General features: G+C 44.7%; 1 protein-coding gene across 1 annotated transcript in view; it reads left to right on the top strand.

Annotated features, from left to right (window-relative positions):
• Positions 1 to 26,451, top strand: part of DCDC2 (doublecortin domain containing 2) — a 147,540-nt gene extending 121,089 nt beyond the window's left edge. Inside the window, exons 8-10 of the mRNA XM_078054422.1 lie at positions 778 to 878; positions 21,549 to 21,851; positions 25,206 to 26,451. Of these exons, the coding sequence (XP_077910548.1) occupies positions 778 to 878; positions 21,549 to 21,851; positions 25,206 to 25,310 (509 nt within the window). The 3' untranslated portion in view covers positions 25,311 to 26,451. The remainder of the gene's footprint in view (positions 1 to 777; positions 879 to 21,548; positions 21,852 to 25,205) is intronic.
• The last annotated feature ends 792 nt before the right edge of the window (positions 26,452 to 27,243 follow it).

The raw sequence follows: 27,243 nt of genomic DNA, 5'->3' as shown, positions 1-27,243 counted from the left end.
TTTGGGGCACACAGAATGACAAACGATTCTGTGATGCTTTGATGACTTGGCCTGGAGGAGAGAAGACTGAGGGGAAACAGGAAAACTTCTTTGGATACGGAAAACAGCTATCGTTGCTTTCCGTGGGAAAACAAGTCACGGGAGCTTAACCTAAAGCCTTAGAGATTTAGGTTACATTTTACGGTTAAGGATTTTTGAGACCTAGGTTGTGAAAATCCTGTGGAAATCTGCAAACTAAAAGATTGATTTGTGTGAGACCCAGAATCAGTGATTCTATTGCAGGAAAAAAAAATATTTTTTATTATTGCTCCAAATAGAGAGAATTATGCCAACACGCTATATTCAGTGCCCGGCATTCTCGTGGGAAAGAAGAACCTCTAAAACTAGTATTTTTAGGCAACAGGCATCATCACTGTTTTGTGGATAGGAGTGGGGAGCAGATAACAGGTGTGAGGTCCTTTCTATCTAAATACCCGTACAGGGTATTAGATCAGCAGCCAGAGGGTGAGGAGGAGTCTGGGACACAGCTCTGCTCTGCTGGGTCAGCCTTGTCTTCACCACTGACCCTCTTCCCTGTGAAAATGCAGAAGTGTGTGTGTGTGTTGCGGGGGGGTGGGGGGGGTGGAGGGCTGCAAAAACCCTATCAGTACAAAGGGAGGCAAAGTACCTATTAAGAAGCATTATCTTCATTAGGTATTTGATTGCAGTTTCAATGTTCAGCCACATGATGTCACCATTGGATTTTGATTTTCACTGTGCATTTGTCTCCAATAACAGATGAAGGCGTTTTCAAAGCTGGAGCAGAGAGGTCTGAGACACGGGGGGCAGCAGAAGTCCAAGAAGATGAAGACACTCAAGTTGAGATCCCAGTTGACCAGGTAGTTGCCATGTTTTTAAAAATATGCATAAACTAATGACCCCTTTTTTCTTTCAAGTTTTGTGTTATCTGCTCTAGGCTATTCCTACGAGTAGGCTGGTTAGACCCTCTCAGGTGCTGGGTGGTCGAATGGCCCACAACACACCCTCAGGTCTTCCTAGTAGTCCTACAAAGAATAGCCAGTTGAGTTGTCTTTTTTTAATTTTAATTTTTTTAATAATGTTGATGTAACTTTAATAAATAGCATTGAAGAATAAGGTGGATTGGGTAAGCCGTGAGATGCAAAGAGGGAGAAAGTTTGATACAGAAAAAGTATATTGGCTGGGGGTTTTTATCTAGAAAAAAAGTCCTCCATTCAGAAAAGCATTTTTTTTTTTTTAAAAGCTGTGATATTCTATCCTTTAGGGTCCTTGAAATTGGTGTGGTTGGAATTTATTTTTCATAGAAGAATTGCTTATACAAGTACAATGCACGTTATTTGCTGTGTGTGTATTGATTTTCTTTTTTGGCCAACAGAACACGGTACTTGTAGGAGAGAGAGAATGAGAGTGAGTGTGTGAGTATGTGTGTGTGTGTCCATGTGCTTATAGAAGGGATGAAGTAGTGTTAGGGTTGGTTAAATGATGCAAGAAATAAGTCAGTTAGGCTTTTTAATACAGCTCAGCCGGATTTCTTATATTTCTAGATGGAGGATTGGCATCGAGGTGGGGAGGAGGATGTCGTAACCTCAGGCTCAAGGGAATGAGAAGTCACTAGGCATTGTCACTTGTCCTCTATTATGTGAGATTTCCCTTACAGAAAGCAAATTTCACAATCCAGCAAGTTCCATGGATGATCTTCTCAGTTGTATTTGTCCTTAACAGTGTGGCAGTGAAATTGCTGCTTGATTATTCTACAGGCATTTCCCATAAGCATCGCCTTCCTGATGAAAAGCCTCATGTGTTAAAAATCCCACAGATTTCAAAAATCCAATTTATTACCCAGGATTAGCCACAACTAATAATTTTTCATAAACTCCAGTTATAGGTATTTTTTTTTCCTGAGGGAAAATGGAATTTTAAGTCTTCTGTGAAAGCTGTAATTAAATGTTATATTTGAAGACAAAGAAGAGTAATCATCATGGATGTACAGCCCCGAAGAGCTGCCCAACACAAGACGAATTTATTCCAGAGTCAGAAGGCCAGATGATATCAGGACAGAATCAGACCGCGATTGCCAAAAGAGAAATCTCTTTGTTAATCACTTAACAAGTTTCAAAACCTGTGATAGGGGTTTCGTTACTTGTAAGTTTTGTGTCACAGGAAGGGGAGCTGATAGAAGGAAGGAGCTGGTCTCTGACGCGACCTGAACAGCCTTGGCTGAGTGTTTGCCGAGCTCCATTTCTCATTTGACTGGAGAGGGTTAGCTTATTAACATGCGAGCGTGCAGAGACTCTGGGTAAACAGACTGGCGAAAGCTGGGCAATGTCAACACACTGATGTCACTTCGAAGGAAATGAAACCCGGTAACAAAAGGTCAGAACGCCTTTCTTCTTTGCCCCCGTTGGTAATAGGGCAGGAATTGGCTGGTGCACGTGGTTGGCGAGAGATGCTTACGGGGTCCGGTGTCAGAGTCATTCTCTCTGTGGCCTCCTGACCTTCTGCTCCCTATCCTCCCTATCCTCAGCAGCTGTGTTATCCATACGGTGAAGAACCAAGTGAGGGTGTGGAGAAGTTAGCGTAAAGCTCCATGATAGTTAGGAACAGCTCCGTGGATGTACTCTCGTGGTGTTCTTCATGAAGCAGTAGGTACTGTTTACTAAGTACCTCCCAAGTGCCAGGCACCTTACTAGGTACTTTTATCTCATATAGTTGTGATGACAGCCCTGAAACACAGGTCTTATCACCCCTGCATTATGTAGAGAAAGAAATTGAGCTCACGTAGGTGGACTTGCTTGTCCAAGCTTGTACCATTATATAGAGAAGTTTGTATTTGAATGCGAGTCTGTCCAATTCCAAATTGTATGAGTGATCTGCGGAAAGAGTATTAAATGCAAAAAATAAAAACAAAAACCCCAAGCCCCAAAAAGCCAATTATTAGCTTAAGGAAGGAAAAAAATTCCTGCACAGGAAAGGAAATGTAGTCATCATATACTACTTGGCTCAGCTATGAACGACACTTACGTACACTCCCTTTCGGGCCATACCTAGTTAATTTCTTTGGACTGATTCCCTATCATCTAAATGGCTCATGTTATAATTTTAGTCAAAGGGCCACGGGCAAGGGCATGTGTGTGTGTGTGTGTGTGTGCAAATATCATGTGTAATCGGCCAAGTAATGTATCCATGCCTGAATAGCAGATCAAGTTTTAGAAGTAAAAATTGCCGGGAGCCAATTCTCCATGGATCTCTTGTGTTTCTGCATATCTTATGAGCAGAAGGACAGATTGCCTTTGTTCTGGACTATCTTGTCTTTTCTTTTCTGTTTTTTTTTTTTTTTTTTTTTGCTTTGGACTATCTTTTGAATAAGCTCGGAAGACAGACCTAGTGACTTCCTCCGGAACAATCATTCTCAACTCGAGGCAGCCTTGCCTCTGAGGGATGTTTGGCCATTTCTGGGGACATTCTGTGATTGTTATAACTGAGGGAGTACTCCTGGCGGCTGGTGGGAAGCGGCCAGGCATGCTACAGAATATCTGGTAATGCAACGATAGCCCTCGCAGCAAAAAGTTGTTCAGCCCAAAATGTTAATAGGACTGAGATGAGAACCCTTGGCATGGAGAAGAGGCCGGGTTTGTTTATTGTCCAGTGTCATAAGGATAATGTCTTCCTGTGGTGCAGGGCCAGCGAGGTTTAGTATCCGTTATAAAAGATACGGTGCCATCAAGCTGTATGCTCAAAACCAGTCAAAATTGGGGGCGCCTGGGTGGCGCAGTCGGTTAAGTGTCCAACTCTTGGTGTCTGCTCCGGTCGTGATCTCAGGGTCGGGGGATCGAGCCCTGTGTCAGGCTCGTGGAGTCTGCTTAAGACTCTCTCCTCCTCCCTCTGCCCTTCTCACCCCTGCACGCATGCATTCTCTCCCTCTAAAATAAATGAACAAATACAAAAAAGAAATTAGTCAAAATTGTAAATGTTATGTGTATTTAGCACAAGAAAAGTATTCGGAAAAAGAAGATTGGGTTCTTTCCCTGGATTGTAAGCTGCTATTTGTATCTCCTGGCCCCCCTTCCCATTGCCCTGTGGGAACGGGGCCTCGGGGAGTGGGTGCCCCTGGTGATACTCTGGCTTCCGCTATTGTCGTGAGCAATGAAGTTCTTTGTCTCTCACCCAGGAGTCTCATGTCTTCTGCCACGTCTCTGAAATCACAGCAGGCTAATGAGTAAGCTTGTAAGTAGGGTAAAATTTCAGACCTTCCAGAGTCCTTGCCTCTACTGCACGGTGTTGGTGTGTTTAAGTATGTAAATGCGGACTCATTCCAGCCAAGAACATGGCTGAACTCTGTCCCAACGTTCAGACTCTTGTCATTTTTTTTTTTTTAGACAATCCTGGATCTAAGACTACTTCCAACCCCCCGGGGAAACTGAGGAATGGCATGTTTTTTAAAATGTATTTGGGGAGAATAAATATCTTTTCTCAGGAGAGAGTTTAAGTCTAACAAGAATAAAGTATTCTTTTAAAAATTAGGGTTTTTTTTTTGTTTTTTGGGGTTTTTTTTGCATGCACACTCCAAATCAGTCTGGTTTCTCATAAGCAGGAGAACAAGTTGTGATTAGCCAGTACTGTGGTTACACTTCGGCACGGGTGACTCATGTATCACTTATAAAGTGATGCTTTTCCAAGCTAAGGAGGCAAGAAAGTTATGTAAAAGTAAAGTGCCTCTAGTAAGTAAGGATCAGGCAGGAGAACCCACCATCTCAGAAGCCCAAGCAAACAAATACCTATAAAATAGGCAAAAAAGAAGTTATATTTGGATTTTGTTCCATTGGAGAGAAGAGGGCAGAAGATGGGGATAGTAACTTCCGAGGGTTTCGGATTATTTTATAGCTCTCTTCATCCATTTGTAGTTGATTTTGAATAGTAAAATAATGAGAATTACAAGATGTTTTTATGCTAAGTAGTTTCATTAAATAGCTTTTAAGCTGTGTCATGAACACTGGAGCAGAGAAAGCTTTTTTTAATTGGAGGTTGTGCTATATACTCTTCTTCCTTGTTTGTTTAAAACTTAATTAACCATTAATAAAGTGACACATACAATATTTTTTAAGGTTTAACGAAGATTACAACAAAAGTAGCAACCACGTGCCTCACCCCTCCCCACCTGGATTCCTGGACCACAGAGATAACCCGTTTGAACCAGTTCAGCTCTTTCTCATAGAAGACACCACTGTATTTCTAAACCATACATCCTTTCCCTCCCTTCCATTTTAATGCCTCTGAAATCTTTGGGTCTTACGAGTGATTGCATGTCATAGTTTAATTGGCTTTTTTTTTTTTTTTAATTCTGAGAGGTACATAAACTAATGGAGATCCTTTTAAATAGGTGACATTTCAAATTTGATAAAATAACTTTCTTGATTTTAGTTTTCAGGTTTAGATACGATTAACTTTATCTCTAATGACTGTGCAAGATGGCTGGTTAAATCTCTTACCGACTCTCCTCCCCCACCCCCCAATAAGGCCACACGCACACAAACACAGACATGCACGACCCTCTTCTTCTTTCGTTCCACCCTCATTTTATGATGATTTTTGGCCGAGTCAGGATTTAATCTCTACGTTATTTTTACTACATCAGCCTTATTGTTAGTTGAGCCACAGAGTGGACTGCGATTACATTTCCTTTCTTGCATAACACTCTTTTCCTCCTTCCTATTTCAGTAATTGCCTTTTTTTATTCATTGGCTTAGCTTTCTGTGTAGCTTTTACCAAGCCATCTCTAAACTCTGCCAGGCGGTGGGTTTCCTCTTGGTGTGCACAAGCGTGTGCAGTGACGACATTTCACCTTCAGCTTTTTCTCGGACACATCAGTCATCGGCCTCAAGCTGGTTAGGTGTTCTCTGGATCTGCTTTTTAGAGTTATCCTGGGATTTTTCTTGACCATTATCTTGGGAATTTCCTTCACTTCTTCAGGGTATGGATCTCCTCTCCCTTGGATTCCACATCTTCCTCTTTCTTGGTCACGCCTTCCTTTGTTGTGGAATTCACCCCGAGTGGCCTTCTGGGAAGCACACTGTGTTTGAGACTTTACATGTCTGCACATGTCTTTTTTTTTTTCTACTCAAACTTGATCATAGGTATGGCTAAGTATAAAATTTGAGGTGAGATAATGATATCTCTGAGAATTTGAAGCCACTCCTCAGTTGTCCTTTCCATCCAGAAGGGCAGTTGGGAAGTTTGATGCCATTCTGTTTCCTGAACCTTTGTAAATAATCTTTTTTCCCTTTTTGGAAGTTTTTAGGGTCTTTTCTTCGTGTCTGGTGTTCTGAAAATTTCCAGTTATGTGCCTTGGTGCAGCTCTTTTTGCTTACTGGACTGGGTACTCAGTGGGCTTTTTTTTTTTTTTTTTTAAAGATTTTATTTATTAGAGAGAGAGAGAAAGAGAGAGAACAGGAGTGGGGGCAGGGGCAGAGGGACAAGCAAACTCCCCTCTGAGTGGGGAGCCCAATGCAGGGCCCAATCCAGGACCCCAAGATCATGACCTGAACCAAAGTCAGATGTCTAACTGACTGAGCCACCCAGGCACCCCTCTCAATGGGCTTTTTAATTTTGGAAATGTTTATTTCACAGTTCTGGAAAAAAATTATTGAACTATCTCTTTGACAGTTTCCTTTTCCCTACTTCTCTCTTTCTGGAACTCCAAGTATTTGGATATAGGCCTTCTTAGACTGACCTTCCACTTATCTCTCCTATGTTCCATCTCTATAAATCTTTTACTATTTTCTCAACATCTTTTTTTTTATTATGTTATGTTAATCACCATACACTACATCTTTTAAAATCAAAAAGCCTCAGCATTTATCTTCCATCTATTGATTTTTCTCTTGTCATCATATTTTTAATTTCTAAGAGCTCTTTCATATTCTCTGAATGTTCATTTTTGTAGCCTCCTATTCTTGTTTTACGGATGTGATATCTTCCTTTATATCCAAGGATTCATCTATTATTTTAAACTTTCTTTTCCTGCAATATCTCTTGTTTCTTCTGAGTTTCTCTGTTTCTTTCTAGGTTTTGATCTCTGTCTCCATGTTAGAGGTGTTCTTTGGCTGTCTGGTTAGATTTTTTTTTTTTTAATTGACATATATCTGACATATCGCATTGTATAAATTTAAGGTGTATGTCTGGTTAGATTTTAGGGTGAAACGTTAGGGAAATTCTGTATGCATAGGCTCAGCTCCTCGGGTTGCGGGAGTTTCATTCCCGCAAATACGTGATTGGTTTTTGCCATTTCATTGGCAGATCTCCATTTTTCTTTGTTCTTTTGGGTTGGTCTGTTTCCTTTGAATGGAATCTTTTGGGTGTCAGCCTGACTGTGAGCATTTGGGGATCTGACTATGGGACGGGGGCTTGAGGATCTTGCTGTTAGGTAAAGAGATTTATTCTTCTTGGTTTCAGTATGGTGCCCATGGTGCTCTTGTTCTCAGCTGTGCTGAGTCAGCACCCCTGTAGTTCAACATCTTTAGAGAAGAAACCTCCTGTATTTCTTAAGGGTAGGGAGGGGATCTTGGGAATCTTTGCGCTTCTTTTAAAGACTCTAAGCCAGTTCCCCTATTTTTAGTTATACCTACACCCCGTCTTCCAGAGATAGATGGTGCCACCAGTCCCTCGGCTTTCTGTAGGTCCTTCAGCAGGCAGAGGTCTGCTTCTTGGCTTCTCCTCCCACAGGAGCAAATTTTAGCAGCATCAGTTCTGCTCTTACTGGCCCCATATCCATTGGTTTTACTGTTTCCCAAATTTTGTGGCTGTTATTTCCTTTCCAGGCCTCTGTGCCCTTACAGGTTCACCTTTTTTTAAAAATTGCCTTTACTGACAATTTGGAGGGACGTCAGAAGGGAGCTAAGTGAAAAAAAAAACCCTCACATTTGTTCAACTTGCTGTATTTAACCAGAAATCACTTCCACACTAATTCATCACAGGGGAAATAAACTGTTTTTATAGAATCTCCATTAATGATGAGAAACTGGCAGCCTGTGACCAAATCTCCTACAAGAGATTCTTCCTTGGCTGGCACAGGGCTTACAGAATCTCCTTAGTAGCCCGGGTACTCTTCAGTGCACCCCAGACCCCAGCACGCCGTGTCACTAACACCGCTCCTGGATTACACACTTCTGTCATTTGCCCAGCTCCCAGGGGCATTTGAGCTTGTGATTATTTGTCTACACATATAGAACATAATGCCACTAAAAAAAAAAATCTGTAGTCGGGGCACCTGGGTGACTCAGTCATTTGAGCATCTGCCTTCGGCTCTGGTCATGATCTCAGGGTCCTGGGATCGAGCCCCGCATCGGGCTCCTTGCTCAGCGGGGAGTCTGCTTCTCCCTCTCCCTCTGCTCCTCCCCCTGCTGGTGCTTTCTCTGTCAAATAAATAAATAAAATCTTAAAAAAAAAAAATCTGTAGTCTAACCAGAAACAAGAGGTTTGAAATCCCAAGATGCCCATTGACACAGTCCTATTCTCCGTGCCCTCACGTGGTCCCACCACTTACCCGACCTGCTGCTTATGGGGAATCGGCCGCCACTTGCAGTTTCTGCTAGGAAAGGCAAGCTAGATGGAGAGCTTCTCTGCATTACTTTTTCACGTGTAATAAAAGACACAGAAAGGTAAAGGGGGCTGGTTTTTCTGACCAGACCCGTAGGTCTACTTCCATGGAATGGATTTGTGAAAATAAGAATTATAAGATGTTTAAAACCAGAAGGGATGTGGGTGCAAACTCCTTATTTTGCCATCGAAGACACAAAGCCCTGCATTCCCACAGAGCCGCAGCCTGTTGAAGAGGTTCTCTCCAAACACCTCGAGGAAGGGCAATGGGGGAGCTTAGGGACTTGTAGTTTTCCCACAAACAGCAACACATCCCATCTGTGTGGAGGGCTCCTCGGCTGTCACTGCCGTCATGGAACAATATCTCCAACAAACAATACCTCCACCATTCTTTCAAGTCCTATCCTCTCTGTGAATCGTGCTCACGTTTGCTGCTGCAAGCCTCGTGCACCTCTGCAGGAGTTGAGATACGGGTGACCTGGCTTCCTCATTTCCCCGTGCATCCTCAGCAAGGCTCTTTGTGACATCCCGTTTCTAGATTTCTGTTTACTTGATGGAAATGGTGTTAAATTAAAATGTAGCCCTCGGGGATTTCTGATGTGAGAGAAAATCAACATTTACTTCTAAAGCGAGAGAACTTAATGGGGATTTTTTTTTTCTAATGGTGACTAAAATGTTCTCATGCTATCTAAATATAAGTTTCAGTGTATTCTGTCTTCCTGGATGTCTCAGGAGCGTGGGGGAGCTTTGTGGGCTCAGGTGAGCCAGGTCTCAGCAGGTGGCTGGCCAGAGCCTCACCCTACTGTGTCCTTGCAGGGTCGCACCTGTGAACATAAACCCCCCTTTTTTTGTAGGTCACGGTACTTCAAACCACATTTGAACCTTTTTATTTATTTATTTTTCTTTCCCCCTCTGTGAAAGCTGAAAACAGAAAGCGGTACTTTGCTATCATGAAAAATTGAAACTGATTATTTCCAAACACCTCATTCAACTTGCGTAGGAGATGACTTTTAGTTTCCGTGGCAACAGAAATAAAAACAAGTAGGGTGACTTCGGCGTCTGCAGCACCAATGCCCGAACTCCACAGAAACGCCTTCCACCCAGAGCCTGAAACAAACCCTCCCTCTTTCCCGAAGCACGAATGTAGTAAATGTTACATGAGAAGCGGACATCAGGTTTGTCGTTTTGTTCCTTGTTGGTGCTGATCTCCGCTTCCTGGTGGAGTGGGTTTCGGGGAGGAGGAAGTGACAGGGGGGGTTGGGGAGGAGACGTGGTGGTCAGGGAGGGTCCCTTGACTAGAAAGTTCTAACTTGCGCCATTCTCTCAGATAGCCAGGGTCTTAAACCTTAACATATATTCCTCAGGGAACTTCAACGTAAATATAAGACAAATCCACGTTTACTGCTAAAGGGGGCGGGACATCAGCTCTGGTCTCTGTTTCGATGCCTTTCCCGTTTCTAATTTTGGGTGCTGCTGTGACTGTCAAAGGGGTGATGTGAGTTTAAAGTGCAAGTCCTTCGAGCAGCCCCAGCTGTCCGTGAATACCATCCAAGTAATTGATGCCTTCGACATTTTGTGACTCATTTCCATATGATTTCCATATTCCATCTCCTTTCCTCTCACCACTCAGGAATCCCGAGTTAACCTTAGTCACCGCATGCACACTCTCTAGGAATCCTGAATACTTAGAGCCGTCCCCGCTAGGACGCAGGCAGCGCTAATAACTACCAGACCTTTCCTGACTTGCCATACAAATCAACCATTATCTCAGACTGTCTGTTACGAAATAAATAGTAAGATATGCATATAAGCGAATGCAGGCAGAAGGCACTTGGAATACCAACACTGGTGTTATATTAAGGAGAAATGTGGAACTTTTCTAGTGGAACTTTGTAAGAGCAAATTTCTTGTGATAAATAATGTGCTTTTTTTTTTTAAGAGGGAGAGTGGGGAGGGGCAGAGTGAGAGAGAGAATCTTAAGCAGACTCCCCACTGAACGTGGAGCCCGATGCAGGGGCTCGATCTCACAACCCTGGGATCATGACCTGAGCCATAACCAAGAGTCAGATGCTCAACTGACTGAGCCACCCAGGTGCCCCTAAGTAACGTGCTTTTTGAAAGGTAAAAAAGTTCTCAGCTTTCTCACAAAAACTTGTATGTTTAAGGGTACATATTGTCTGTAATTGTACATATATGTGCAACATGTCTGTTACTCTAGCCTTGCTGGGGATGTTCCTGATGTCAGAGAGGCCGTGAGGCTGGAATCGTTTGAGTGACTTCTGCGATCCTTGTTGTTCTATTAACATGCATCGGTTTAGTGAGTGTCATGGAGAAGGTCTAATGAATGCCCTTTCTTGACTCCAGCGAAGCATAGGAATCGTGTGTTACACAGGACATAGGATTCCACAGCTCCTCATGGGCATCAGCTAGTCCTGAGATTTTAGGATTTTAGGATGGGTGTGTTTCTTTGGAGAAACGATTCCTACCCGAAAACTGGTTCTCTTAAAATTTTAGTCACAAGCTGGCTAAAATTTGAGGTAAATGTAAGGAAGAAGGTAAATCCCCTTCTTCAGGGGAGAAGACTTGAAGCATAGGTAAAAGCATCTTCCCGATTTGTTTTCTTTGCTATGCTGTGTCTCCTTTCTGTAACACGACTCTTAATAAAGAATGGCAGGGTGCCATAATTAGAATAAATCTTGTAGGATTGTCTTTATGGCTAAACAACATTCTGTCGACAGTCAATCCTATTTTCTCCCAGCTTTCAATAAAATTGGTATTTTTTAACATAAAAAAATACCATTTTCACTTAAAAAGGCACTATTACATGCAACCAATGAATCATTGAACACTACACCAAAAACCAATGATGTACTATATGTTGGCTAATTGAATTTAAATTAAAAATAAAAAAGAGGTACTATTTCAAGGTACTATTTACAATTAGAAATTTTAACCGAAAATGCCTTCCCAAAGTGGTGTATTTCTGACCATATCGTGACCAGGTACCTGGAGAATGCCCAGGAAATGCGAGCCTTGTCACCGTCATCTGTCCCTTCCCAAAGGCACATATTGCACTGGCTTTTGCCTGTAGGATGCGTATTTGTGTTTAAGTCAAGACAAGGACTATATAATACCATGGTAAATGTGGTGATGGATACAAAGATGAATAAGAAAGAGCTCTTGCTTCTAGAACCTTCCAGAGGGCCTCTGTAGAGCCCCATTTTTCCACAATCATTCCAAATATCATTCGAGGCATCTTTGCCCACTATTTTCGTATCACATAAATAGCGAATAATCGCACACCGTGGGTACAGTGTACTGAGGAGATCTGACAGGTCTCATGAGGGCACAGGTAAGGCGTGCCGGCTGCTTGAGGGAGCCAGGAAGGCTTGAAGAGAAGGTGGGTCTAACAGGGGAAGAAGGAGCATTCCGGGTGAAGGTAGAGGGAACAGAATGAGTTCATGGCGTGGTGCAGGGGACAGGGCTCCTTTCAGCCTCTTCCATGGAGGACGTTCTCCAGCCCCCAGTACTCATGTCTGGGAAGGACTGGATTTGCCCTCCCCACCCCACCACATCGAGTCAGCCCTCTTCCCTTCATGAGGAGCCCACTTCCCTAGTTTGTGCTGAAGGGCTTTTTAGGGAAACGGGGGAAAGGAGAAAGAGGGAGAGAGAGGAAAGACTATGAATATGGACATGACTATGTGTGGGGCTGAGGAGGGAAAGGGAGGTAAGGTGGAACCTGGTGAGCGTCGTGGTCTGCTCAGCCGCCGGAACAAAGTACCACCAACTGGGTGACGTCAACAGGAGACACTGACCGTCCCACAGCTCCGGAGCCTGGGATCGTGAGATTGGGGTGTCGGCAGCTTGGTTTCTTCTGAGCGCTCTCTCTTCAGCTGGTAGATAGATGTCTTCTCTCTGTGTCTTCACATAGTCTTTACTCTGTATGTATAATCTCTTATGAGGACGTCAGTCATATTGGGTCACAGCCCACCCTGCGAACCTCATTTTAACTTCATTACATCTTTAACGGCTCCAACTCCACATAGAGTCACCTTGTGAGGTACTGGGGGTTCGGACTCCAGCATGTTAATTTTGAGGGGACACAGTTCAGCCCCAAAGAGTGAGAAAGTGGGATTTGTCTACCAGGCAAATCAAAAGGCTAATTTTCACTGGACGAGTCAGCTTTTGAAGTCTTGTGTCTGTCAGACAGGTGCTTGGTGGCGAGTAGAGAGAGGAGAGGCAGAGGGGTAGAACCCAGCTCAGCCAGCCAGTCCCTCTGTCTTTCAGTCTGTCCCATGGGAAGAGTGGGGCTGGGCGGGTGCCTGGTTACCATGGTGACCAGTTTATAAACTACTGGGACTGGCGTCCCTCAACTAGAATCTTTATTATTTTTTTTTAATGCATATGAAAGATATCACCCACTGGTCACGTAACCCTTGGCAAGTTGCTTGACTTTTCCTCAGGCTCAGTTTCCCACTCTGGATAATGGGGATAACTCTGCCCGCCTACTGCTCGGGAAAAATGAGAAAATATTTGTGAAGGTACTTTGAGAAGCTTAATGTGCTACCTACAGTTCTGTCATTATCATCCCCCTAATTGGCTACCGCCGGCCTGCCCCCCCCAACTGAAGACGAAGGCGTGACCCAAATGTACATCCTCATTCACGTGCACCAGCCTTGTTGGTGCCTCTTGCTGGCGTGTTTGTATTACTTCTGAGAGTGTATAGCAGTTCAGAAACAAACGAAGCTTGGATGGCAAATTGGTTGTGAAAAACACATGCCAGGCGAACCCTGACCTGCGTAGCCAAGATCAAAGATGATGGTCTATGCAAATCATGCCTAACAGTCTCAATAGACCAGAAGTTTAAATGTCAGTATGCATTTTTTTTAAAAAGATGTATTTATTTATTTGAGAGAGAGAGCACGAGCACACAGGTGGGTGGAGGGGCAGAGGGAGAAAGAGAATCTCAAATAGACTCCCCGCTAAGTGCCGTCCCTGAGGTGGGGCTCCATCCCAAGACCCCAGCTGAAATCAAGAGTCGGCCACTTAACCGACTGAGCCACCCAGGCGCCCCAACTTCAGCCTGCAATTAACTGTATTAACCCATAAGGGGAAGACGGTAGCTGAGTGTCCTGATAGGATTTTTTGTTTGTTTTCATGTGAATGAGATTTAGAAGGGACATCTCGTGAAGTGGCCCGCCAGAGCAGTTTCATTAGTGCAGACCCTGTGCTTGAGCCTTCCGTCGGACAACCTCTGGACTCCGTCCACTCAGTGGTGAGCTAACAGTAATAAACACGTATATGGCTCGTTAAGTTTACGGTGGTCTTTTATGTGCACGGTCCTATTTGTTCCCTCCTACAATCCTGTGAGGTCGTTGCGATCACCCTCAAATTCCAAAGGGAACTCGGGCCAGGTGTGGTGACTTCGCGGGGAATCAGGCCAAGGGCGGTGACGTCGCCGGGACTCGGGGCCGGGTGCGGTGACGTCGCCGGGACGCGGGGCCGGGTGCGGTGACGTCGCCGGGACGCGGGGCCGGGTGCGGTGACGTCGCCGGGACGCGGGGCGGGGTGCGGTGACGTCGCCGGGACGCGGGGCGGGGTGCGGTGACGTCGCCGGGACGCGGGGCGGGGTGCGGTATGTCGCCGGGACGCGGGGCGGGGTGCGGTGACGTCACCGGGACGCGGGGCGGGGTGCGGTATGTCGCCGGGACTCGGGTGGGGGTGCGGTGACGTCGCCGGGACGCGGGGCGGGGTGCGGTATGTCGCCGGGACGCGGGGCGGGGTGCGGTGACGTCGCCGGGACGCGGGGCGGGGTGCGGTGACGTCGTTGGGACTCGGGACGGTGATGTCGCCGGGACTCGGGGCGGGGTGCGGTGACGTCGCCGGGACGCGGGGCGGGGTGCGGTGACGTTGCCGGGACGCGGGGTCGTGTGCGGGGATGTCGCTGGCCTGGAGCAGAATCACAGCTGCCCCCCCCCCCCGCACAGTGTGTACTTGACGTTGGCCGTCGATGCCCCCCCGCAGCAATCGGCAGTCTTAGATCTCGTGCAGGAGTCCCTCTTGCTCCGGTGGGCACACGGTTTCTCGGGACCACCTGCGAACTGGCTTCTGCCAGGCGGAGGGGCGAGGTCTCGCATGCCAGCTCCGCTTCCTTATCTGCAGGAGGGACCCTGTGATTGGACCTGGCGAAAAGGACTTTTTTTTCCTTTCCGTTTCTCTTCCTCCTCCCTCACCTCCCTCAAGATGAATTGCCCTTCCTTAGTCTTACCTTTTCCTTTGGGATCCCTGCTCCTTCCTCCCCAAACCCCCCAGCCCCTCCCTTTGGCTTTGTGTCTACCCCTCTCTCCCTAAATTATTAACGTTATCAGGATCTTCCCAGGGTTCTCTGAGGTGGGAGCAGAACGTGGACTCTGTGCGCCCGAGCCTTGCTCCCTGACTTGACGGGGTGCCTGGCTGGCTGCGGCTGTTCCCGCACCCGGCCATAGGGCAGGTCCCGCTAAATGCACAGAGCCTGAGAACTGCTTGGGGATTTTGAGGAAATTACGTAGTTGTAAAGATTTTGGCAGGGGGACTAGGAATATTTTTCTAGCACTTTCTGTTTTTTAATTCTTTTTTTTAATAGAATCAATTTTTTCTTTTTAAAGATTTTCTCTATTTATTTGACAGAGAGAGAGTTAGTGAGAGAGGGAACACAAGCAGGGGGAGTGGGAGAGGGAGAAGCAGGCTTCCCGCTGAGCAGGGAGCCCGATGCGGGGCTCGATCCCAGGACCCCGGGATCATGACCTCAACCAAAGGCAGACGCTTAACGGACTGAGCCCCCCAGGTGCCCCTCTGTATTTTAATTCTAAGTAAGCTGCTCGTCTCAGCTCTATTTGTTAGTTCATTCACTCAGCTCTCTCAGTCATTGGGCACCACCAGTGACTTCCTACCAGGAGGCGACTGGCTGAAGTATAATTGCAGAATAAAGCAGGGCGATAGCCAGAGGTTGGTTCCTCAGTTAGGCGGCACATTCCGTGGGCGTCTTAGCAGATACAGAGAGGTGGCCACATAGCTCTACCTGGTGGTCAGGGGCTGGGGCATACAGTTTCCTTAAAAGTTGAAGCAGAACCATATGATCCAGCAATTGCACTACTGGGTATTTACCCCAAAGATACAAAGGTAGGGATCTGAAAGGGTACATGCACCCCGATGTTTATAGCAGCAATGTCCACAATAGCCAAACTGTGGAAAGAGCCAAGATGTCCATCGACAGATGAATGGATAAAGAAGATGTGGTATATATATACAATGGAATATTATGCAGCCATCAAAAGGAATGAGATCTTGCCATTTGCAACGACATGGATAGAACTGGAGGGTATTATGCTGAGCGAAATAAGTCAAACAGAGAAAGACATGTATCATATGACCTCACTGATATGAGGAATTCTTAATCTCAGGAAACAAACTGAGGGTTGCTGGGGTGGGGGGTGGGGTGGTAGGGATGGGGTGACTGGGTGATGGACAATGGGGAGGGTATGTGCTCTGGTAAGCGCTGTGAACTGTGCAAGACTGTTGAATCTCAGATCTGTACCTCTGAAACAAATAATGTAATATATGTTAAGAAAGAAAAAAAAAAAGAAGAAGAAGAATGTAGCAGGAGGGGAAGAATGAAGGGGGGGAAATCAGAGGGGTAGACGAACCATGAGAGACGATGGACTCTGAAAAACAAACTGAGGGGTGGGAGGATGGGTTAGCCTGGTGATGGGTATTGAGGAGGGCACGTTCTGCATGGAGCACTGGGTGTTATGCACAAACAATGAATCATGGAACACTATATCTAAAACTAATGATGTAATGTATGGGGATTAACATAACAATAAAAAAAATTTAAAAAAAAAAGAAAAAGAAAAAAAAAGTTGAAGCAGAGGGGCACCTGGGTGGCTTGGTTGGTCAGGCGTCTGACTCTTGATTCTGGCTCAGGTCATGATCACAGGGTCCTGGGATCGAGCTCTGCGATGGGCTCTGTGCTGGGCGTGGAGCCTGCTTAAGATTCTCCCTTCCCTCTCCCTTTGGCCCTCCCCTCCTGCTCGTGCTTGCACTCCCTTTCTCTTTCTCTCTCAAAAAAAAAAAAAAAAAAGAAAGAGAAGAGAATAAATTGAAGATTCTCCTAACATACAACTAACCGTTAACGATTCTTAGATATACAGATCTGTGGCCCTTAGAACATTCACAGTGTTGTTCCACTGTTACTCCTAATTTCAGGGCATTTTCCATCTCCCCAAAAGGAAACCCCATGCCTATTTTTTTTTAAGATTTATTTATTTATTTGAGAGAGAGCGAGAGAGCGAGCGCACGAGCAGGGACAGAGGCAGAGGGAGAGGGAGAAGCATGCTCCTGGCTGAGCAAGGAGCCTGACACGGGGCTCAATCCCAGGACCCCAAGATCATGACCTGATCTGAAACCCAGGAGTCAGACACTCAACCGACTGAGCCACCCAGGCACCCCGAAACCTCCTGCCTGTTAAGCAGCCTTTCCCCATTCTCCCTTCTCCTCAAGCCTGGCAACCACGAATCTGCTTTCTGTCTTTATAGTTTGACCTATTCTGAATGTTTTGTGGAAATGAAATCATACAGTAAGTGACTTTCTGTGTCTGGCTTTACGTGGAGCTAACTCACAGCCTGCCCCCCAGGGAAGAGCTGTTCTGGCTGTGAGGGGAGATCCCAAGGCCCTCTAAGAACGGCATTCATCTGAGTGGACTCTGCTCTGTGGGCGTCCCGCTGCCTGGGCCGAACGTCAGGTCAGCGTGTGTGAGGGGCACCGGCCTCCTCCCGGAGAGTCTCTCTGCAGCAAGAGAAGGAGGGCAAGGACTGAGGGAGTGTGCAGCTTGCTGAATCTCCCTCCTGTCTTCCTCCCACCATGGACCCCCACTGTCTTGTGGAAGGGGTGTTCTTTTGCTTCTCTGCAGGTCCTCACCATGGTATAGATTTTATGTGTGTGTGTGTGTGTGTGTGTGTATATGGGTGTGAAACCCAGTGTTCCTTCCTGGGATGATTTGATTGATGTATGCACTGGAAACATCTTTAATAATTTAATGCCTACTTCAAAGGAGATTACACCAAAAGCACATTGCTTTTCATTTATTCATTACAGATCCGTCATAGCAGAATCTTTTTTTTTTTTTTTTTTTGGCCTGAGTTGTAGTGTCGTAGTAATAATAAATTGTGTTCTACACTGTGGGTATTTTAAAGCATTATAAACCTTTAAACTCCTGTTACTGTCTTATTTAAATTGATCCAGTTGGTAGCATAGCACCTTAATCTTGCATTTCGTAAAGCTGAGCTAACCCGACGCGGCTTCCTGTGATGACGGTGAGGTAACCATGATGGGAAAGCACAACAGACCCAATGGGATGCAAGAGTAATACTGCGTGTTCGCGGCGGCGCCCACAGTGGGGGGGAGAACAGAACCTGCGTTCAGGGCGGGGCGACTCCTTCCTTGGAGAGAGGTTAGGGTGTCTCCCAGCTGCCTGCCTGAAAAGAAGAACAAAAATGTATATGTGTTTGGGAATTGGGAGTGAAGAAAAAGGGTACGATGAGAAGCACAAAACTAAAAACTAAGAGCCAACTCATACCCGTTTTGCCACATTTCGGCATACGTCCAGATTTCAGGAAGGGAAGACAGACTTCTGTGGCGCAGAAGTAGTCACCTTACCAGACGTCAGTACGTTCTCGTAATAGGTTCTCAGAGAGACAAGAAACAGGTCTACATTCCTAAATGATCACGGTAAATTTGGGGTTTTCTCTGTTATTATCATTCAGTGTTTTTTATTATAAAATTCTGTATAACTTCTCTTTAAAACCAAAACCAGATGTTGCTCCGAATAGGGCGAGTTAGGTGCACTTAACAGTTTCTAGCAGGGTGATACACAATCATCCAATTCTCAGAAATAGTCTAAAAAGAACTCCGCTCCTGGTGGCCGTCAGTGCTGTAGTGTTTCCGGAGTTCTGTTATGTAATGCTTCGGGGACTCTGCCTAGCCGTCTTTATAACGTTCCCTCGCTGGGTCACACCAGAAGTCTTTAGTAGAAATCCAGAAATGTTTTGTTCTCAGGTCGGTAATTCTTTCAATGTTAAAAGCAATGCTGCATATTGCGGGGTCACACCTCCTGGCCGTTGGAAGGACACTCGAGTGTGAAGTAGAAGCCTCTCATGGTATTTCTTTAAGGAAGGACACCAGGGCTTGGGGGCAAACTCTCGCCTGGGGTTCAAATCCTCGCCTTGCGTGGTCGCCGCCGCATGATGCTGAAGGTGGTGCATGGTTTCTCCTTTTCCAGATGTGTGTGCAGGACATAAGAGGTGTACTTTGCAGGGTTGTTGGGAGGGTTTCACGAAATGATGAGCACGTAAGCACAGAGCATGACACTCAGCACCGATGGGAGCCAGGGGCTCCGTGGATGGACCCCACCTGCACACAGCATTCCCGCAGGCTTGCATCGGTTGCCATGACCGAGACCGGGTGGCAGGCTGCCATGCCCACCACGAAAGGTCCCCTTCCTGACCCACATGCTGGGCACTTCTCTCCTCGGGCCATGTTACAATGTGCCCTGTGACTGCCTAGGTCTGAGTTCCTTGATTCCTGTCCTATTTGTCTCTGAATGCCCAGCATCCAGAGTCCTGCTCAGCACAGATGGGTACTCCAGGCCCATTCATGAATCACGGTGACCGAGCCTTCCAGATGTCTTTTAGGGTCACACAGTGAGTCTCCCCCACATCCTTCAGAGTCCCTAAGAAAGGAGCTTGTGGTCTCTGGGCTTGAGACCCCCCGGCCTTTTCTTGGCCTCTCATGACATGTGAGTAGGAAGCTGCCCACAGTGATTCTGAGTCGGCTCCTTGTTCTAGCTCTTTCCCATCTGCGGTCCCCTCTCTGCCCTAGGGTCCAATTGAGGAAGCCCCCTCAAAGCTCTTGCTGCTCAGGGGTGCATCCACACCACCTTTGGCCCCGGACATTTCCTCTCCCCTGCTTTCATGATGACAGCGCCCATCTTCTTGCTCAGCAGACTCTTCCTTGGCTTATGAGTGTTCTCTGTAGACAGAGTGGGACAGGGTGTGGGCATGTGAGCATACTGTTTTGCCTCTTGGAAATTGGAGGTTTTTCTCACCTTCATTCATTTCAGTCTTATACATCCTTCCCAAGCATTATAGGTTCCAATTCATAAATCTTTGTCTTTTCTCTTGGCACCATCTGGCAGATCCACCCCCCTACATGCCCATTTCTGTCCAGCATTCAGCCTTCCCAAGGGCCTCACCCTGGGCAGCAAGCTTAGGGATTGCAGGGGCCCCACACTGTTTGACATTAAGCATCCGAATGGAAATGTGGAAGACCCAGCCTCGCTTGTACAATGATTTAAGCTGCATGATGGCAAACGCCATGGTTATTGGAATATCTTAAGAACAACTAATTTTTTTTCTTTCATTTTTTTAAAAGTGTATCTTTGATACCATGCGGTCAAAACTGAGACTCTATTTTGGGCAGAATATAAGACTTCATGGTTCAACTCTTTTCCTCTTCAAAATAATGTTGTGTGGAGTTTTGCCCTGAACTTTTGGTTCCACTCTGTTTCGTTTTTTTTTTTTTTTCTTTTTTCTTTACTTCCAAAAATGGAGAGTATTACATTAACTCTTACAAGAAGACCATTAAGACCTCATAACAGGCATCTGAGCAGTTTGAGGAGAATGGACGTCCAGAGCTGGAAGTGGGGGCGGTCAGGGTGAATTGCATCTCAGACCTTCATTTTACAGGTGCTGGAGGACCATGTGACCTGTCCAGTGTCAACCAGAAAGAGGCAGGTCTAGGGTCCTAACTTAGAATAAATCCTGTGTTCTTTCTATACTATACTTTAAAAGAAAAGCTGTTATTTTATTGCAGGCAGTGAAGAATCTAAGGGCTCCAAGACAGAGCGTGTCCTACAAATGGGAAGCGACTCTAGTGTTTTCTTAGGATGTGATGTACCAGATACGGTGGTGGGCACTGCATGTCACTTCTCTCCTTCATTCCCCCCGGATGTTTTATTATATTCTCATGTTACAAGTGGGGACTCTTCTCATGTTACAAGCAGTGAGGTGACAGCCAGTAAGTGCCTGGCCAGGGCTTGAAGCCGGGCTATTCTCCAAAGTCTTGGCTCTGGAAGTCGGCCTCCTGCTGTCTTTTAAATCAGATTTACATGTATCCAAATAACTTGGAAAACGACTAATTTGAGCTCATAAATTCTTGAGCACTTCTCATTTTTATAGAAAGGACGTAGGGTTTCTTGGCCTTGGACCTGCACAACTGTGTTTGTGTTCTGAGATACACTGTGAGGCCCCAGGCATTGTGTGGGCAGAGGTCCACATTTGGTGCTAGAAAGTCTGGCTTCACGTCCTGGTACCACCACCATTGCCCTCTTTCTCTATTTAGAGATCTAAATACACACCAGGCAGTCACGATGAGGAGGATGACTTCTCCACAGAGACTTTTTTTTAACCTCCTCCTCTGGGCCGGACGCTCCGCTCTGTATTGGCCAAAGGCCCTGCAGTCTGGCCTCGTCTCTGCCGCGGGGCTTATGAGCACTGGTCCTGGAGTCACACGCCTCGGTCCAGGCCTGGCTGTCCACTTCCATACAGCGGGATCTTGGGCTAGATATTTGGTCTCTTTGTACCTTAGTTTTCTCACCTGTAAAAGGGGAATAATACCAACCTCACGGGATTGTTGTGAGGAGCAAATGAGGAAAAATCCCTGTGAAGAGTGGCATTCAGTAGGTACTCAGGAAAGGTTAGCACATTATCTGCTGCAGAGCACTACACACGTGTGAGGAAGTTTTACGTGACTGCAGTATAATCCTCATCGCGTCGTTATAACGTGCAGTGGAAAATCTCTGTTGCCCTGCTTACTTTTATCTGTTATTCATTCTGACCCACCAGAGACCAGCGGAAATAGTAGATGAGGAAGAAGACGGAGAAAAAGCAAACAAGAATGCAGAGCAGAAAGAAGATTTTTCGGGAATGAATGGTGAAGTTGAAGACAGAGGAGAGAAGGAGGCTACAGATGCCTCCGAGCAAATCGAGGGGGTCCCGGATCACAGCGAGGAGCAGGCGGCTCCCACCCGCGTTAATGGAGGCACCGATGAAGAAAATGGCGAGGAGCTGGATCAGGTTAATACTGAGCCTCAGGAGGCAGTGGATGAGGAAGTAAAGTCGCAAGGAGCTGGCAGTGGACAAGATGAGGTATTTCTACTGCTTTTGCTCACTTGTGTTCATGTGTGAATGTGTGTGTGGTGCACACGCCCATGCACTTAGGGAATTATTCAAGCACTTAAGAGTTGTGTTGAAACCACTTACTGTTGAGCAGGGAAGGACTCAATACCATTTACTTGACTATATTATTTCAGGCACTTAAAAGTATGGTCATCCACCTGTCAGAGAATCCACGCATTGTCCTGTCATCCACCCATCCACACACCCATCCATCCGTCCACCCATCCACCCAGTATCACCCACCCATCTACCCACTAATCACCCAGCCATCCATCCATCTGTCCATTCATCCATCCATCTACCCACCCATCCACCCACCCACCCACCCACCCATCTACCCACTCACCTACCCAGCCATCCACCCATCCACTCATTCCCCACCCAGCCATCCACCCATCCACTCATTCCCCACCCACCCATGCACCCACTCATCCACACATCCACCCACTCATCTACCCATTTCACCCATCTACCCACTCATCCACCCACCCATCCATCCATCCATCCATCCATCCATCCATCCATCCCTTATCTCATTCTACAGAGTTTGCAGAGGCTCCTGAGAATGTATATAACAAATATACACAAATAAAAATAATTTAATATCAGGGAAGGTACAGACAAGAAATGAACATCAAGGCCATGAGATCTAGACATGAAAGAAAGAACATCCCCTCTGTCATGGGTGACTTCTTTGTACTCTGGAGATGTTAAAGTTTCACTTGTTTAGTCCACATTAAATGGATTAACTGAATTAAGCATTCGATGCACCAGGCACTTAATAAGATATGGTTTTATTTGTTATACAGAGAGGGTAAGGAATTACATGGTAAAGCCTCCTTCTAGCCTGTTTTCCCACCAGGGGCCCTGCAGCAGGATAGTCTCACGTGCAGGCATTCTTCCAGAGGATGGATGGTTAAACTAGAGACTGATGAATAGGCTCAAGTTCAACGTCATAGTGTAAGAGGTAGCCACAGCCTTCTTCCCGTCCTTGAGAATGAAGCCTTCCTGTCTATCCCTCTGGTCAGGGTCCACCTCCCTCAGGCTGTAACCTCTCAAGTGGGCCTTGCTGTCTTCATTCCTGACACCCAGTGTCATGAGTGTGGTTTTCTTGATGATTTATTATTGACTCATCTGTTTTATTTTGCTTAGGGGGGATCAAATTTAGTAATGGTAAAATAGCAAAACCTTCTTGTGGCCAGGTTTTAATAACCAGCAGAGTTGTCTGTAATCTGTTGTCTGGTTTATATGAAAACATTCTCAACATCTAAGTGAAAACACTCAGTGTGTCTCCCGTTTCATCTTTCCTCAAGGTGAGGGAATCACAGTTGTAGTCAGCCAGAAATTCCCCATATGCCATTCTACATAGTTACTGAAATTGAGCGAAAATTCATATCTTGAAGTTTGTAGCTAAATTAGAAATCAGTCCATTACATGATTCCCTTTCCCTCAATAAGGAAACAAAATGAACTTCTCAAGGAACACACACACACATACACTTTCTCAAGGGAAGCAAAATGGTTTATCTGGGGGTATCATCTGGAAAGCACAGTAATGTAGAGGACAGTGTCCTCGTTGTCATGATATGGTAACTACAAGAGTCGGCTTCATGAAACCCTTCGTTATCGTTGCCTTTGATGAATGTCTACAGCATGAAATCAAAGTGCAGATCCTATGTGGGACCCCGGTCATAAGATCAAAGTATGTACTCTTTCAGTGCTCTAGGTTTTACTGCAGTTTTATAACCTGAAACAGTTGTACAGAAATGAAGGGATTGCCTATCTTTCCATTCTGTAAATTTAACTTTTAAAAATAGGCCTCTTATAAGAATCGGCTCTCAGTCAAGATCAAGGTCATATAATGTGAAGTACAGGTCTTCTGGGGATGTACTGACGGTGAGTCTAAACTTGTGGGGTTGCAAATGAACAAGTACCTGCTATGTGATGAGTTAGGGATGTTAACCCTGCAAATGCTGAAGCAGAGCGGTCACCCACAGAGAGACTGAATCTTACTTGACTAATCTCTCTTCTAATGGCAAGGCATCTTGTTTTCATTCTCCCTCCGTTGCTCATTCAGGGACATTTGAAGCGTATCAAATATGCGAAAAACAAGATCCATAGGAATCCTAAATTATACATTAAAAATTAACTTTTTCAAAAGGATTGTTTACTTCTAGAATGACTAAGCGTTCAGTTTGTCATGAAACATTTTGTGCCCTGTAGCCGTTCTTAGGCACAGGGTGCTGGGATGACAGGAAGACAGCAGGGAGCATGGGAGAAACGCACCACAAGCGACGGACATTGATTGAGCTCGTGCTCTATTTGAGACACTTCCTGAGATAACAATGTGAAATAAGAGTCCCAGTATTTTTTTTTTTTCATTTTTAGAGCATAAATTATGGCTGTAGGGGCAGGGGCCTTGGAGCTAGTCCTCCTGTCCCCACTCTGGTGGCCCTTACGAGGGCCATGGAGCCTCCAGCCTTCCATGGAGCAGAGTTTGAAAACCAGTGAATTCTAATCCCATCCCCTTGGATTTCAGTCTAGTGGGAGAAGGACTCGTTGTAAATGAGACAAGATCCTTAATACCATAAAAGAAGTCCAAGCACAGGGATGTACATGCCATTGGAGAAATCCTGCCTCTGTACTTGGTTTCCTTCCTGCCCTTATCTGTCTGATACTTGAGGGTACTTGGTACCATATTCACAAGGAATTTGTGAGCTCTAACTAACAGAAAAACAACTGGTATGGGGCTGGGTTAATGTGACATGAGGTAGAATTGTTGTACTTTTCTCTGAAAATGTTGAAATGAAAAGTATAAATATGCTGTTGAAAAGAAAAACTTAAAGTGAAATCAAGAAAAAAAAATTGAGGGGCGCCTGGGTGGCTCAGTCGGTTAAGCATCTGCCTTCAGCTCAGGTCATGATCCCGGGGTCCTGGGATTGAGTCCCACATGGGAGCTTGCTTCTCCCTCTGCTTCTTCCCCTGCTTGTGCTCTCTCTCCTTTCTCTCTCTCTGACAATTAAATAAATAACATCTTTAAAAAGAAGAAAGAAAAAAAATTGAGAAAAATAAAGCCTGCAGCACAAGCAATGAGTCTGTGCTCTTATGGTCCCAGGTAGGGCTTTTGTGCAAGTAAGGCATTGAGGATGACATGTCCACTGGGTCATGATCAACCAGAACACAAAAGGGACGGGCCCAGGGAACTATTTTTAGTTGAATATTTATATGATTACCTGAAATACGGAGTCATTTCTTTTCCTTGTGAATTTTATGACCTTTGGGACTAAAGAGCTAAATATCTTTGTTTTGGTATCTTTTCTTCCAGGCTGACTTAGACCCTCAAAGACCACCAAGACCAGAAGTAAAAATCACGAGTCCGCAAGAAAATGAGAACAACGAACAAAACAAGGACTATGCTGTGGTAGCATAGATAATTTTTAAAAAAGAGAGTGTATTGATTATCAGGAAAATGAAGGGTTATAATACTTGAATAATAAGGATGTAGTTACTGCTGAACATAATGTGACAATATTGAATACTACCTATGGAATTCTAAGATTAGAGGCTTAATGGAAAGACTAGATAATTTTGAGTAGCTACTAAAGGAGAGTGGCTTCTTTTCATGGGATGTATTTGTAAAAGTCATTTAGAAAAATTAAGTAAGAGGGATAGAGGGACAGTTGCACAGGATGACAATTGGCCACTTGTCTTGGTAAGCGATGAAAAAGGATAGGACCACACCTATTATATCCTTGTCCATAAATTTAGAAGTGGGGTTATTAAATGGGAGCTTATTCTAAAGCACTTATCTAGGAAGGCATAGAATTTTAAAGAGATGATAATAGGAAAGCATGTACTTTTTTTTTAAAGCAATAAACTCTTGAATAAACAAATTGTAATTTAGTTTCAGAGATGGCAGTAGATTGAAATGTTTCCTTGACTTGTTGATATTCTTTCCTTTCTTCCTCCTTATCCCAAATCCATTAAATTAAATTAAAAAGAGCACATTTTGGAAGGAGGAAGTCTCCATTCAGTGTGTTAGTGATTCATCTGGGAACCCCCCTGTCCCTCAAGTGCTTCAGGTTTTCATCCTCATGGCTTCAATGACATGCTCAGGAAGGAATTTTACCATGGAACACCCAATGATAGTCACTGAGCCTGGCTGGAGAGTTTGCAAGTTCTGATATCCTCTGGACTTTCATGGATCTAGTCTACCGTCACCAATAATACCCATCTCTTCTCCATCATGTTACTCTGTTAGAAAACTCAATATTGGCTAGTCTAAAGACTGAATTCTCTCCAGATTTTTATAAAAGAACAACAACAACAAAAAACCCAAGACTGCATTTGACTTGTTTTTTGCCTTATTTCTATTAGGATTAGCCTTGTCATATTTTTGCCCCTAGGGATATCAGCAAATGTCTATTTTAATGGGCAGTTATATTTAGACTTTCAAGCAGATTCCTCCCTATATAATTAGAAGCCCTCTGATAGAAACTGTTGAAAAATGTTTAAATTGTCATGATGAAACCAGTTTCTTATTACAGTTTTGTGGGCTAATTAAATGAACTCACAACGGCCTTGTTGGGTATATATGGGGAAAACATAATTGTATTAGTTTTCTGAGTTTTTAAGAGATGATGCAGGTCTTCCTTAAATATAGAAATAATATATTTTTCTCGTATTGAAGAATATTTTTGTTAATTATGTAGATGTTATAAATTTGAAAGGAAACTTCTAGTGCTTTTGTAGAATTCATTATTCATCATAAGGTTAAAAGATTTTCTTCCCCTCCAGGTTTCATAACCAGCCATTTGGAATAAAGGTAGTTATATCAAGCACTTAATAATACTACAGAAAATGAATGTATTTTTTTTCCTAGCAGCTATTTTAATATTTTTTACAAATAGGAAACATAAATGGAGACTACAACGTAACAGTATTGGAACGAGATGGTGATATAAGGGTATATTGATCTGGGAGGATGAATTGTGAATGGGTGTTCTATATTTCTGGTATAAAATCTAGAATGTGCTTATTACAGGTAGGCTTATTTTTTTCAAAGGGGACAATATGAAACGCTGTAAACTACAAGCAACAATCTTGTGTTGCTAGGGAGATAGGCTAGCTGGTTTTTTGATGTTAAATTCCCATGCCATTACTGGGCCTGGGGTTAATGATGTTCAATAGTTTATAGAAATCAGGAATTAAATGCAAGAAATTATAACTAATTATCAAGGTGATTCTTTCACTTTTCTTCCTTTAATGAGTTTCTCTTTTTTCCTTCTTTAAAAGAGATCTTGTATTTTTTTTTTTTCTTCTGTTCCTCATTATACTATAAAGCTTAGGTTTTCAGGACCTTT

The sequence above is a fragment of the Halichoerus grypus genome, chromosome 9, assembly GCF_964656455.1.
Source record: "Halichoerus grypus chromosome 9, mHalGry1.hap1.1, whole genome shotgun sequence".
Classification (NCBI taxonomy): domain Eukaryota; kingdom Metazoa; phylum Chordata; class Mammalia; order Carnivora; family Phocidae; genus Halichoerus; species Halichoerus grypus.
The sequence above is the reverse complement of the archived record's forward strand: the minus strand, read 5'-3'. Positions and strand labels throughout refer to the sequence as shown.